Below are 15899 nucleotides of genomic sequence, written 5' to 3'. Positions count from 1 at the left end.
ATATATTAAAAATAATTGCCTATCTTTCTTTTTTTAGATAGAAGTATCTCAATCTAGAGAGGGAAATAGAAGTACATAGGAATTAAGAAAGGGGAAAGTGAAATAATTAAAGAGAAAGAAAGAAAATAAAAAGAAAGATAGGAGGGAAGGAAGGAGAGAGGGAAGGAAGGGAAGAAGGAAGGAAGAGAGGGAGGAAGGGAAAGAAGTAAGGAAGGGAAGGAGAATAGGGAGGAAGGGAAAAAAGGAAGGGAGGGAGGAAAAAGACAGACAATAATTTCAAGGACTTCAGATTAAGAACCCATATTTTAATATCTGATAAAATGAAAGGCAATAATATTAAAACACACACACACACAAAATGAGCTAAGCATCTAAGCAGTACTATTCCATTGTATACCCTTCCTTGCTGAGTCATAGATTTTGGACTCTTATCTCTTGCCTTTCCCACCCCAATGACTACTTCCTTGGAAAGTGAATCTCTAGCTTTGGCTTTGGCTTTGGCTTTCCTATCTAGACACACTTCTCTGATCTTCCTGGCATGTTGCCCTTTTTGTGCTACAGGCTTTCTGCCAAAGTATTCAGTCTAAGCTTTACCTTCATATATTTAGTCGAGGATCCTGAGATCATGTCCAAATAACAATCATGTGAGAGGGGGAAAAAAAGAAATGTTTAGCTTGGAGAAGATTTAAGGAAAAAATAATGGCTCAGTTAAAATATATGACCCATTGGATGAAAAAGGAAATAGATTTGTTCTGTTCTACCCCAAGAAGTTCCACCTGTGCTTAAGACCAACAGGTAGAAGTTATAAAGAGGAAAGTTTAGGGTTTCTATAAGGAAATCTAAGATTAAGAGGTCACAGTATCCCTAAATGGAATGGGCTATCTGGGGAATGGAGGGGAATGAAGACCTTCAAGAGAAGATTGGATAACAACTGATAGAGGGTGTCAACTAGTAATAGAAAGCTATCAATTGAGTATGCTGTGGAAAGAATATTTATTGAGATATGGATATGATTAGATAAGTAGTTCCTAACATCAAGTCTGATAGCTTTTAAAAAATATTCTCATAACTATTTCAACACAATTGATTTCCTTTTAAAATTCTATGTATTTTGACTTATGAATTTTAAAATATTATCCTGAGAAATGGTCCATAGGTTTTGTCAGATTGCCAAAGGGATCCATGCCACAATTGAAGTTAAGAAATCCCTGCACTGAGTGTCTCTGATAAAGGCCTCATTTCTAAAATATATAAAGAACTGTGTTAAATCTATAAGAATTCAAGAAATTCTCCAATTGATAAATAGCTAAAGGATATGAACAGACAATTTTTAGATGAAGAAATTAAAGCTATCTATATAACCAGATGAAAAAATTCTCTAAATCACTACTGATTACAGAAATACAAATTAAAACAACTTTGACATACCACCTCACTCTTCTCAGATTGACTAAAATGAAAGGAAAGGATAATGATAAATGTTGGAGGGAATTTGGGAAAATTGGAACACTAATGCATTGCTGGTGGAATTATGAAATGAGTCAATCATTTTGAAGAGCAGTTTGAAACTCTGCCCAAAGGGCTACCAAACTGTGCATACCGTTTGACCCAGCAGTATCCCAAGAAAATCATAAAAGAGGAAAAATGACCCACATATAGCAAAAAAAAATTGTAGCAGTTCTTTTTTGCAGTGGCAAAGAATTAGAAAGTGAGTAGATGTCGATCAGTTGGGGAATGGCTGAATAAGTTAAGGTGTATGAAAGTAACAGAATATTATTGTTCCATAAAAGTTCATGAACAAGCTGATTTTAGAAAGATTTACACAAACTGATGCTGATCAAAAAAAAAAAGCAGGATCAGGAATACATTGTGTGGAGTAACATCAAGATTGTGGTAATAATGAATTAAGAAAAACTTGGTTCTTCTCAACTATCCCAATAAACTTTGGAAGGAAAAAACCATTTGCATTCAGAGAGAGAATTATGGAGACTAAATATAAATCAACACATGTTATGTTCACTTTTTTTTCTCTTTCTCTTTTCTTTTTTTCACTCTCTCATGGTTTTTCCCTTTTGTTCTGATTTTTCTTTTCCAAAATGATTCATAAAGAAATATGCTTTTAAAAAAATGAATGTACATACAGAATAAGGAAAAAATCCTTAGGATGCATGGTCTTTCAGTTTTTCTACTGAGATTTTGTTATTAGGTTCCCTTGGGGTATATCTTGGTAATCAATATTTGCTTGTTCCAGTTGCTCAGTTGTGAGCTAGACCTTCAAGCTGTTCAAAGCAGTTTTGTATGGACAAACAATGATGTGAAGTTTCAAGGTCCTTCTTTATTCTATCTCACTTTAAGTTGACAATATTTATATTATACTGGTGCTAATATTTCAGCTACTTTTTAGAGATGAGGAAAGGTAAGTTAATTGACTTACTTTCTCAAGGCCACACAAGTGAATATCTGAGATACAATAATAGGAACAACTGAAATTTATTGAAGTACTCTGAAGTTTATAGAATGCTCTTTTTCTTCTTTCTATCCTACCCTACTCTGTCTCTTTCTTTCTCTGCATGTGTATATGTATATATGGATATAAGTGTATTGTATAAGTTTGCATGTATATTTATATACATGCATATGTGTATGTATATATAAATAAAATCTGTATATGTGTGTGTGTGCGTGTGTGTGTATATGTATATATATATATATATATATATATATAAAATCTGTATTTATCCTCACAACTCTGTGAGGTAGATTTTATTGTCAACATTTTATAGATTAGAAAAGTGAGATGAAGTCAAATAATCTGCTTAGGATCACAGTGAAGTTCTTGAAGCAGTATTTCAATCCATGTTTTCTTATTACCAAGTCCAGTGCTCTAGGCACTACATCATGCTGACTACCTTAGACTTGGTTACCTCCTCCAAGTAACCCCTTCAGTGCTTAGGGATCAAAAAAATAAGAGATGGTCTCCTGGGATGTACGGGAAATGCTTTTTTGGAAGGAATGACTTACAGAAGTTACTTGCTTAGTGACCCAGAAGTTCCACTAAAATGCATGAAGTTTCTCTATGGTCCAAGGTCAAAAACACCAATCTTATTCAAACTGGACCATCCCAGTTAAGATGTCAAGACTTCAAATACATACTACAAATAACAAATGATATTATTATGGGTATGGGTTGTTTCAACATAGCCATGTGTCCTACTATTTTCTACATACCTAAAATACATCTCATCTATTAATAGGTGCAAAAAAATGCACTTGAGAATATCTTCTAGGTCCAAGACATTTCCATCTCAAATTCAGCTAAGGGAATCTTTTACAAAACAACATGTAAAATCCAGAAGGTTAAGGTTTTGTTGTTGTTTCTCAAAAGAAGCTTGATTTGACCGGCTGTTGGTAAAATGAGCTTGGGAACTCTAATCAACCTTTAACACATTTAATGGATGAGATCATAATTAACAAATAATGTTTTAAATAGTGAAGATTGCATTTGTGGGAATATGCAAAGCCTGTGACAAGAATGAAATCAGTGCCATCTCACAAAGGGAAGCCAACTGAATTACTAACTTCATCACCCTTTTCACTTGTTTTTCAGAAACATTTCAAGCACAAAAGATGATGATTCACATATTTTAATCCTCTTGATTGTGATTTGTTTCCCATAACCTTCAGGTCTTTGTGTTGCTAGAAAAATTATCCCTACTTAAAGAGAAGTTATATATGAAATAGATTAAATACAAACACTCTTAATTACAATATTTCAACCTCAATTTCTAACAACTTAATACAACTCAGATTTTTCATTCTCAAATTGCTTTACTTACAGAAATGTCAAAGGAGAGCAATAATTGCTTAAAACTGAATATTACTATCTAACATGGATAATTTGTTTTCATTTTTTCAAACTGACTCAGATATCCTCCATGGAATTTTTTTTAACACAGATTTGTTTCTGCCTTAATTGGCTTTATTATTCTTCTAAAACCTTACAGGAATCATGAAAATAGAACTCATGGTTTTAGTTAATAGATTTGAGAATCTTTGACTCCATTTACATTGAACCATCTTTCTCCAATTTGGTAATATCCATTAAGCTCATATTTATTGGCTCCATTATAACCTTCTACCAAACTTGATAAAATATTCTGAAATATCATTATTCAATGAACAATCAATCCTACAATACCATGGTACAGTTTCTTTGTCATTGATAGATCATTCCCAAAGAAATGGGGACCACTATAAATATAATATCAATTTCTTTCCAAATAGAGAGAAGATATTCTGTACAAATCTGCTTTAATCATCTCCTCAATTTCAGGCTTACCTATGGATTCTTTTCAAAATATTAAGGCAGTTTGCCAGACCTAAATTGTTTTTATAATTATTCTTTATAAGCCTAGCCAACCTTCTGCAAAATCGTGAACCTGGCCTAGATAGAAACAAGAACATACTTCCTAGGCATCTGTTTGCCATGATGTTTCAACTCAGGCAATTATCTCCTTCCTACCAGAGAAATGAACTCTGCCCATAGAACCACCCAGAGTTTGGATAGACCAGCTTTGACATTATTTTTCCTGGATCCAGGCCTTCACAGAATCTCATGGTCACAGGAAGAACACAGAGACCATTTTACTCCAACCTCTTCACCTTACTAAAGTGTAGAAAGGTTAAGACATTTGCCTTGACCCCTTTCCCTTTCAGTGAAATCTAAGATTCTACTCTCATCTCTCTCATCTGCTCTTTGAAGTAAGATTTGAAAAATATCTACCTGGGAATTGGGACAATCCACTTCTTCCTAACTTTTCATTCCTATGCTCTTACATCTATCCACCTCTTTGTCCACCTTCTGTCCACTTTGTCTAGCAACGACTTAATTTCAAAACTAAGTAATAAATTCCTCCCATAATTCAGACTCCATCCTACTTCAAATAGCCATTCCCAAGTTTTTCAAGTTTAACCCTATTTTATCCTTAGAAGAAATGAAAGGAAGCTTAGAGGTAATTGAATCCAAAATCTCTTTTTACACATGGGAAAACTGAGCTTCAGAAGGATATTGTGATTTTACCAAGGTCCATAGATAATAACCAACAAAGGGAAGATTGAACCCAGATTCTCTAACTCCAGAACCAGTATTCTTTTCAACTTACCATCTACCTCTGTGGCTTTACATTCTATTTGCTTATAGTTATGTCAGAGTCCACAATTGTATGCACCATGATGGCAAGAATCACGTCATAGTTGCTATATCTGTCCAAATGACTTTTGAGGTCCCATCCACATTTAATCTTTGATCCTATAAAAAATCTTCTCCATACTTACTTCAATACTGTGACGTTCTCATGATACAAAGTTATATATTTTTGTCCCATACTCTTTAAAAACACTGATACATAAGTGATGTGTATCCATCTAAGAAACTTAAAAATTAAGATTCCAACTTACTCGACATTCTCGACAGCTCTTGGTTAAAATTCTATGGCCCTCAGCGAGAACTTTTCCACCATAGATACACTTTGCTGTAAGAAGAAAGACAAATTAGTCACGATGGCAGAGTCTTTTTAAAGGAAAACAGATTCTTTCACCCACTATTAAACACAGAAAGAGAATGGCAGTTTGGGAAAGTAGATCATTATGACTCCTCTCATTATTAACACTAATTTTGGTCATGACTTCTTGAAGATATATGTTTTTTTTTTAAATCTAGAATTATTTCAGTGTTGCAAAAGACTACAGAAGAAACAAACATACCAGTATATAAATATGTATATGATAATCTGAGGTGGTGGGAGTGAGCCTAAGAAGAGCAGAGAGCACATGAGCTAAACCATAAAGTATTTATAAAGGTTAATTAGCCTTTGTATCAAGGTAGACAATTCATATACTTGATAATAGATTGGCCCTTGTTTTTTAAACCATCTTGCCTGCTCTTCTTAGGCTCCCTCCCATTACCTCAGATTATTATATACATATTTATACACAGGTATGTTATATTCACCCAGTAGAATATGAGTTCCTTGAAGTCATTTTCATTTTGGAGCCCCAGTGCCTAACGCAGTACATTATGCATAATAGATGTTTAACAAATGTCAAGTGGATTGAAGTAGATTAAAGCTAAAGCATCTAAATCAAAGTATATCTCTTGGAGCAGCTGCTGGTACAGTGGATAGCACACTGGATCTGCAATAGGAAAACCTGAATTCAAATCCGGTCTCAGATACTTACTAGCTGTGTTACTCTGGGCAAGACACTGTTTGGCTCAGTTTCCTCATCTGTAAAATGGGACTAATTAAGCACTTATTTTACAGAGCTGCTGTGAGGCTCAAATAAGATAACATTTTTAAAGTGCTTGGTACAGGCATGCACCTTTGGCCCTTCTGATATACTTTAAAATGATGCAGCATATTGCATTTTGTCTTCTTTCTGATTTTTTTTTTGTTTTATTTGACTTTTCTTGTGCAGCAAGATAATTTTATAAATATGTATGTATATATTGGATTTAACATATATTTCTATCATGTTTAATATGTATTTGATTACTTGTCATCTAAGGGAGGGAGTGGGAAAAGGGAAGGGAAAATTGTACACAAGGTTTTGCAAGGGTTAATGTTGAAAAATTCTCCATGCATGAAAATAAAAAGCTTTAATTAAAAAAAGAGATTGGAGTTAGGAAACTTCTCTTGAAATATCTTGTCTGACCGTTATACTCTCGTTTCCTAAAACCAAAAATGGTATCCAATCCAATCCAATAAATATTTTTAACTGCCAAAAAATGCAGCATAGTAGAACGAGTGCTGAATTTCAAGCCAGAAGGCATAGGTTTGGTTCCTAGGTTATTTATAACCTATGTGACCTGCATTCTAGTTTCCACACTTAGGTAACCCAGTGGTTAGAATGCTGGATTCTCATGAAAGATCTGTGTTCCTTAGATACTTTACTAGCTGTATAATAACTGTGGATACTTCATTTATTCTATCTCAGACTCAGTTTCTTCATCTACAAAATGGAGATAATAATGTCTTGTCCCTCACAGGATTACTATTTTTAAATTATCTAGTGCTATTTTAAATTTTTATTTATTTTATCCTTCATTTTTTTAAAATGTGGAGTTCAAAATTCTCTTTCTCCATTTCACCCTTATCCCACCCAGTGAAAGGCAAGCTCACAACTGCAGATGGTACCAACTTATCCAGGTGGCTCATCCTGCCTAAGTACATTGCTCTTAAATTTGCCAAATGTTTCTTGCTGGGGCTGGAGACCAAAGAATAGTACCTCCCTGTTCTCCATCATCACCTGCTGACTTGGATATGTAATGTCTCAAGACGTGTCTAATTTGTTTCCTCTCTTCCTCTTTGAAACTGATCACTTCGGGGACATATTTCAAATGATAAGGACCCTCAAATTATATATTCATATGAGCACAGGGAGACACACTCAAATCATCCAAATTATTTCAGAACCAAAAGTCCTTTGAACAGAACTATATCATTCTTTATATAATAGTGTTGTTTAAGGACATGCTTTATTTAAGGAAAGCCAAGCTCTTTAAAATTGGAATTAATTGAGTTTATAAGTGTGGCAGCAAACAATCCTCTTTCTTTTCTAGGATACAATACTGCTGCCAAACATTAGTCCTATCTATCTTAATACTTGATTTACCTCTAAAAAATCTGAATTTTTCTGTCTGACAAAATAATAGAAAAAACAAATTAGTTGGATTTTGGGAGAACAAAAGTTCAAATTTAAATAGATCCTTGAAACCTTCAGCATTGTACTAATGATGTTTGAATCAGAAAATGTTCTATCTCCATAAAGTATAGATCAAAGTCATTGTAGTCGAAGTACAATTGGCTTGCTTTTGAAACAACCTAAAAGAGACATTTTTAAACCTGAAGACTTGGCTCTGATATTTGGATCTAGAACGATGCTAATGTTTGTTTCAAAAAAATAGTGAGACAAAATGAACACCCAAATGCTATTTTGTGCATAAAAAGTTCTCTGCAATTTAGACTTGCTTCAGATATTCTTCAGTGCTCAGTCTTGAAATGTCAAAATCTCATCTTGTATACTACTTAAGAAATGATAAATAAAAGAAATTATAAATGGGAAGGGATTAGCATTCCATTCCCCTAAGTCTTGTTCTTGACCCTATTTCTTCTCTTTCTATATTTTTTCCCATAGCAATTTTAACCTCTTCCCCAAGCCCTAAAACCTTTTTATGAGGTAACTAACAAATTGCAGATTTGTTGCCAAGAAAGCACTTTGTAAACCTTAAAGTCATTATATAAATAAACTATTATTTGGGGAGGAAAGCTCTGGCAAGAAGGGGGCAGACATCAAGCCACAACCACCTGCTCCCATAAACTTAAAATCCAAAGAAAGAGCCGTTCTTTCCTAGAACACTGGCTCTTCTTCTAATCTACACAGGTAGCCCATGCAGCAGGCTACCCGGCAACTGCCTGCATAGCCACAGTTTCTGAATTCTCAGCAAAAAAGTTTTTACCACCAAAGTCCTTGAAGCTGTCAAATGACTCAGGAGCAGAGACTGACATGGATTTATTAAAGTAAATGCCACTAAAGAAAATGTATTAGCACTTACTTTGCCACTGTGCCTTCAAGACCATGGGTCTGTCAATCTGGAAGGGAGCTGAAATGTCCTAAATGCTTTATCTTTCAGATCTTATCTCTAATAGGATAGAAGGCAAGCTCTTTAAGGGAACAGAATAGCACCTTTTTCAATTTGTCTTCCCAGCATTTAGCCTCGTGCCTTTAAAATAATAAATGTTTTTTCATTCATTCCTATAAAGGCAAATCAGGTGCCAGTCCAATAGCCAGCATTAATTGTACTTACGAGTCACAGTCCCTTACTTTCAACTGCTTATATTGGTTCTACACTTGAATGTCCTGCTAGCACCTTGAACTGAACATTCTAAAACAGAACTAAACAAGAGTCCTCAGGGAGACATAATAACTGCCTTAAAGTATTTGAAAGGCTGTCACATGGAAGAAGGATTAGGTTTCAGTCTGTTGTTAGAAGGCAAAATCACTGACAATGGGTAAAAATTGCAAAGAAGTAAACTTGATGTAAATTTTTTTTCTCAATGGACCTGTCCAAAAGTAGTACCTCTGAGAGGTGGTGGGTCCTTTCTCAGTGGAAGTGTTCAAGAAGAATCTGCATGACTAGTTGCTAATTATAACTATAATTTTGAGAGCTGTAGTGTTGTCTAGTTGATAAAGAATTAGCCCCAGAACTAGGAAAACCTGGGTTCAAGGCCTGTCTATGACATATCCTGGCTTTGAGGAATGACATGGTTAGCTCTATACTTTATGGAGGATGCACTGGGGTAGGAGAAAAACCTGAGACAGACTGAGCCACCCACGGGCTAGTGCAAGAGTCCAGATGAGAGTGATCTGTATCCAGGGAATGGCAATATTATAGGAGAGAAGAGGTATATATAAAAGGCATCATGAAAATAAAATCTACTGCCTATATTTACAGCACAAAAAATAATAATAATGACTTGGCATTTTACACAAACATCATCTCACTTGATCTTCACAACAATGCTATGAGGTTAAGATATTCCAGGTGCGATTTTTGCCATTTTATGAATAAGAAAACTGAGTTTCTAATGTGTTAAATGATTTAACTGTGGTCATTTAACTGATAACTGTCAGATTTGGGATTTGAACTCGTCTTTCCTGATTGTAGGTATAATGTTCTTTCTACTACACCATTCTATTATGCACAAACTTAACATTTGGCGATGGGTTTTTGCAGCTGTGATTTCCACAATTAATCACATTTATTAAATATCTATATTCCAGGCATTGTGCTAAATGCTAGAGACACAAAAAAAATGAAAATGTTTCTGCCCTCATGGAGCTGATATTCCATAGAGAGAGATAACATGATCACATGCAAATAAAAATAAAATATACAGAAAATCAGAATAAATAATTTTTGAATAAGGGAGGCACAAGATATGGGAGAATCAGAAAAGGTTACATGTAGGACTCGGCAGTTGACAGGAACTTAAAGGAAGCCAAACTCTCCTAATAGGTAGGAGCAAACATTCTGACCAGTGTGATGCAAAAGTAGGAACTTCAGCAGATGGAATGTCACATGAGAACAACAGAAAGAAGGAAAGATTGGTTATGATATACAGTTCTCCCAGTGTAGACCAAGGAAAAAAAAGCTGGTAATTTGGTTCATTTGCCTAGGTATAGTGTGTTGCTTAGATTTCAAAAAAAAAAAAATGACCCCAGAGAGCTGCAACACTCTCTCCTACTAGTGAATTAATTTATGTCATTACCATGTTTATTTTTATTTAAACTGTTTTTAAGCCATTTTTACCTGTGGTTATTTAACATGGCAGGGATGAGTGGAAAAGACCACAAACTGCCCATTAATAGAAACATGCAAATAAATCTTCATCCCAGCCCATACTCACGGCGACATGCTTTACAACACTGGCCTCCAATGTGGACAGGGAGTGAGTCAGGAGAGCAGTTGAGAGGGGGACAGGACATCCTCCGGCATTCTACCGCTCCACTCTGAGAAAGAACAGAGAGAGAAGATTCAAAGTAGGGAAGACTGGTATGAATGGAACAGAGCCAGGAAAATGACTCACACAATGACCATAATAACACAGGTATTCCAAGTCTTAGTGCAGTTTTACACTACTGAAGTATTAAATCACTGTAAGACTTTGAACATCCCTTGTATAAGGGAAAACGACACTGAATGGAATAGAACTCTATTGTGACTCCAAAATATTTCTCTCACCTTTCAGCAGAGAAGTGGGAGGCTTTCGGAGTAGAATGCAGAATCGGATTCACATTTTTTAAATGACCAATTCACTGACTTATATCTAGGTTTCAATGAATGAGAGTAATCAGTCCCATAAAGAGGTCACATATTTGAATTCACATGATTCAAAGTTGTAATTATGAAAAACACGGTAACTGATTCCGGCCCAAAGGAAAGATGCAAGGCAAATTTGAATAATGTGAAGATTATTTGCATCAACAAATTAAGCTTTCTAAAATGAGTATCTTGGATCTAAGGATAAGTTCTGTTGGGCAGAGAGTGGTTAAGATGAGACAGATATTAATAAATATAAAACAAAATTTTCAAAACAAGGCAACAGAAAAGGAATTGAAATAGAAAGGAGGAATGGAAAAGGTCCTTGAGAGGTTAGTTTTTAAAGACCCAAATCTTCATCCCAGAAACTTCAGAGAAATCATAACAATGTTAGAAGTTTTAAATTTATTCCTGGATGAAAAAGAGAGCCTTTTCTGCAACCTGACTGAATTCAAACCACCTCTGTTACTTTCCTGATATACATCATTGACTTTATCCCACATGCCCACTCAGGACAAATAAATTAGATAGAAAACAAAAGCCCATTTTTACAAGAACATAAATAGGACCCTTTGTAGACTGTCAATCATTGTCAAGGCACTAACAATCAGTTTTGTATTTTCCTGGACAAACAATGACATTCTACAGATATTTATCAAATAATTTCAGTGGGACAAGTTTTACATACTAAAACTCCTTCCAATTTTTATATCCTAACTACAGAGGCCACAGCTGTCACTATGTAAGATGAGGACACATTTTGGGAAGCCAATTAAAGTTATATTTAGTATCTTAAATGGGAAAGTAGCTATTAATTATGGTAGAATTTCCATACTACTTTAAAGTTTGCAAAAATGTTTTATGTTCGTTCTTATTTGACCCACACAATCATCCTAAGACATCAGGGATGTTACTGTTCTTATTTTATGGATGAGGAAAATATGGCTCAGAAGGTTGAATGTTCTGTCCTGGGTCAGACAATTAGGTTGTGTCTGTTACAATTCAAACCCAGGTGTTCCTGGCTTCAAGTACAATGCTCTTTCTCCATCACACCCAACTTTATGATGAATGAAACAAACCTCTAAGTCTGATCCCAAAAAAGACATTTCCCTACTTCCCACTCTGAAACAACAAGCTTCTCAAGGATATAATTAGGACAAGTGAGAGACTGCTGTCAAGGGAAAGTCAATTTTATGTTCTGAAGAGTCACATTTTTTTAAGGCAGCAAATTTCCAACATTTCTTAACAATCATTCAAACTTGCTAGTGGGTGCACACAAAAAAAGATGATAATAATTCTCAGAGTTAACATATGTCTTCAAGATCCAGGATTATACCATAATTAGTCTCTCTCCTTTAAATGTGATTTTTCAAAGAGTCTTACTTTACACGTGCAATTCCTGCAGTGATCATCGTCTACCCAGGAGTCTTGGTCTCGATAGATCAGTCCATTTACTTGACAGGTCTTCTCACAATGGCAGTTTTCCAACTGACTGAGTCTTGTTTCTGCATAATTCAGCTGTAAACCAAAGTTTGCTAGTTGTAATTTCTATGACTCACTTGCAAGGTTTTTCATATAGCCAATACAAAAATGGGGAGGGAAAGGAGGGAGAGAAAGAGGAAGAAGAAAACTCAAACCATTCACCATTCTCTAACAGGATCTAATTTTTGTTACACAAGGTGAAATCAGTCTAAATTGAAGACATATTGGCTTCCATGGTCTAATGAGCACCAAATGAGACATTAAACTGTATCTCAGGGACCTCACGGGTGTTCATAAATTTGTGTACTTTCAGTTCAAACCACACACTGAAGCATTCATAATGAATGTATTCTCGAGTACTCATTAAAATGTTTACAGGCAATATAATCATGAACACTGGTGCACTTCTATTCATCTTCTCTTTTTTACCTTTACTTCCCCATTTCAATGAGATAAAAGTTGGAAAAATCTCTTAGCACCACGCCTGGCACACAGCAGGTACTTTAAAAAATGCTTATTCCCTTTCCTTCTCCCCACCATCATCCTTCCCATATTAATCAAGTGGCCATGTTTTTTAAAAGATAAAATTGGTTTTTGTTCCAGCACAGAGGGAATCTGCAGAGAAATAAGTAGGGAAAGGATGAAAAACTCAGTGTTCCCATTCCCCCTCCCTCTAAGCCAAGTTTAAGACTTTTCAAACTCATATTCCCATAAATGTGCTATATTATCCAAAAGGAGGGAAGGAGAGGAATAAAACGCCCATAGACAAGAGGAAATTTCTTTAAACAATTCACTAGAGGGTCATTTTTAGATCCCGCTTAAACACAACCATTTTTTCAAGACAAAAATTCATTCTCCCAATGGTAGGAGAATGATCTATTATTGTCCTATTTCCTTTAGTCCCAGAATTGAATCTGCTATGGTTTGAAAGAAAATATTTTTTACTAAAGAGCCAGATATTTTCCTTGGCCTTCTGATTAAGAATGTATTCTTTATTTCCTGTTTTCATGTATTCTTTATTTCCTAACTAACTAGCTTTAGAGTACTCTAGGATGAAACTTCTTAAGCTTCACAACCTAATATAAGGTCACATAACTTAAAATGTGGAGATTGTGAAATTATGATTTATTATCAGTAAATGTTCTATTTGTATACTATTTTACATACCAGTCTACCCAGATTCATGTAAAAAATTATTGGGCAAAAAGTGGAAAAAACTTAAGAAGCCCTGTCCAGGAAAACTCTGATCTTTGATCAATATCCCAATCCCAATTTTAAAATATCCCAAATCAATTGTCTGCCAATAGAACTTCTACTTTGATGATGTTCATTACCAAGAGATTTCCCTCAAATGAGGTTCTAACCCAGATGGTCTTCTCAAATATTTATCCTAATGAGCATAATGACTTTATAAACAAAATCTAAATATAATTTTAAAAGCCATGCTTATTCACTTAACACTCATGCCCAACAAAACTTCCATGAGAGACTTATATATTTTATTTTAGTTGAAGCTAAACACTTCAAAATTACATAGACGAAGCTGAACCTTAATGAGAGATAAATATTTCAATTTACTTTTTTTTGGCAGAGGTAGAGGACAATGAACTTTGGATATAATGTCAAAATTTTTAAAATATATTCATTAGTTGTTCTGAATATTTTTCTTTTAAAAATGAAAAGGGAAAAAAATAAATAAAATTTTAAAAATGAAAGGGGAGAATGTACTGAGAAATGTAAGTGATATAGAAACAAAAAATATCAATCAAAATGGATTTTTTTAAAAAAGTTTTACTGATTTTTATTTTCTCAAACACCCCTTTCTGCTGTCTGTTCATTGCATGGATCCAATGGACAGTGAGATAACTTTTTTTAAAGACACTACAGGAAAAAAATGGGAACCTGGATAAAGCACTTCATCTCTTATCTCTTCCAAAAACAAAACAAGTTGACAATATCTAAAAATATTAAGCTACTTATGATACCTTATAATAGGACTGACCTCATAAGCTTCTAGTTTTCAATCAAAACCATAGTTAGAGTTTAAATTCCTTCCAGGACCAAGGCACAGTAATTGACATCATTATCAGTAATCATTTCATGATATCAGGATGATGGTGAGCAAAGAGAGCAGATCTTTGAAGCAGGATATTTGGCCACAGCAAGGTAAGAAATGGAAGTATCCATAAGAAAATACATACACAAAGATTTCTGGTAGGTATGTGTAATGATCTACTATCACAAGGTTTTTTTTATCAGTATGTAATTTCCCACACCAGATGCTGGTGGCAATCACTGGTACCCTTGGGGGGGGGTCATACAGAGAGTTAAGATGGTCAAAGAATCCAGTCTCTTATAGCTAAACTAATGAGGATCAACTTAAACTGTTGAGCTGCTCCTCTGACAACAGATATAATTTTCTCAGCCTATCCACCTAACAATTCTTGTGTTTCAATGGCATGAGAACCAGCATTGCAACATCCCAAGATGAGGTCTTCCACCAGAACTTGATCTGACTGGTATTAATGACACTGATAACATTAATTTGTATTTGTAAATTATTTGTAAATAGATTACCCAAAACTTCCTATTCAAGTGCTATTTGCCAATATAATTCCCTCTAAATAATCTGTCTCCAAGTACTCAAAAGCTCCAATAAATCTGTGATGATATTAGTTTGATATTTCCTACACTCATGCCTTTCCAATATCTTGTCATTCTTGCACATACCCTCACATTGGTTTAACACATTTAACACATAAGAAGTTTTTGTTTCTTTCTTCTAACACTTCAAATCTCAGAATCAGTAATCTCAATCTTGAGGAAAAAATTAGAAGAAAGGGAAAGAAAACAAATATTCTCCTACTCTGTTTCCTTTCTCCTTCTTACTAAACTCTATAGGAAATGAGTGGCTCATACTTCTTCATAAATCTATGATCCTAACTGCCAGTGATCTCAGGCCTTGGGGGGGGGGGAGAAAAAAGCAGGAAAAGATGAATAATTCCATTTTCCATGAGTTTCACAGGAAATAATGATGTGCCCATTCCTTCTCTTGAATAATGAAGGAAGTCAGAATAGACTTGTAACCTTCTCAAAAACAGCCTGATCTCCTGGATTGAGAGACATCACTTTTAAAAGGAAAAAAAATATATATATATATATATATATGTATATATATATATATATACACACACATACATATATATGTGTGTATGCATGTATATATTAATTAAAAGTATTAATTTTTAAAAATTAATTTAAAAAAATTAATTAATTAAAAGTAAAATATTAACAGTAAGATATATATATATATATACATACATATGTATGTATATATATATATATATATCTTACTGTTAATATTTTGACTGGCTCTTGCATTTGTCTCTCCAGCATTGGGGCACTTGAAAAATTTCACTATTTTGGGAATGAAACCCTACCAGACGTTGAAAATTCATCTCACCTAGAAGAAACGGAAATTCAGGCTATTCTAAGGAGATCTGTAATATTGAGAACATTTGGCAATATCCAACACCAA

The 15899-nt window shown here is 34.5% G+C and overlaps 1 protein-coding gene across 1 annotated transcript in view; it reads right to left on the bottom strand.

Moving 5' to 3' along the window:
* Window positions 1–15899, bottom strand: part of NELL1 (neural EGFL like 1) — an 870390-nt gene that overhangs the window by 678271 nt on the left and 176220 nt on the right. Inside the window, exons 8-10 of the mRNA XM_051966758.1 lie at window positions 12263–12397; window positions 10467–10569; window positions 5458–5531 (exon numbers count right to left, since the gene is read on the bottom strand). Of these exons, the coding sequence (XP_051822718.1) occupies window positions 5458–5531; window positions 10467–10569; window positions 12263–12397 (312 nt within the window). The remainder of the gene's footprint in view (window positions 1–5457; window positions 5532–10466; window positions 10570–12262; window positions 12398–15899) is intronic.

This window comes from Antechinus flavipes, chromosome 6 (assembly GCF_016432865.1).
Source record: "Antechinus flavipes isolate AdamAnt ecotype Samford, QLD, Australia chromosome 6, AdamAnt_v2, whole genome shotgun sequence".
Taxonomy (NCBI): Eukaryota; Metazoa; Chordata; class Mammalia; order Dasyuromorphia; family Dasyuridae; genus Antechinus; species Antechinus flavipes.
The sequence above is the reverse complement of the archived record's forward strand: the minus strand, read 5'-3'. Positions and strand labels throughout refer to the sequence as shown.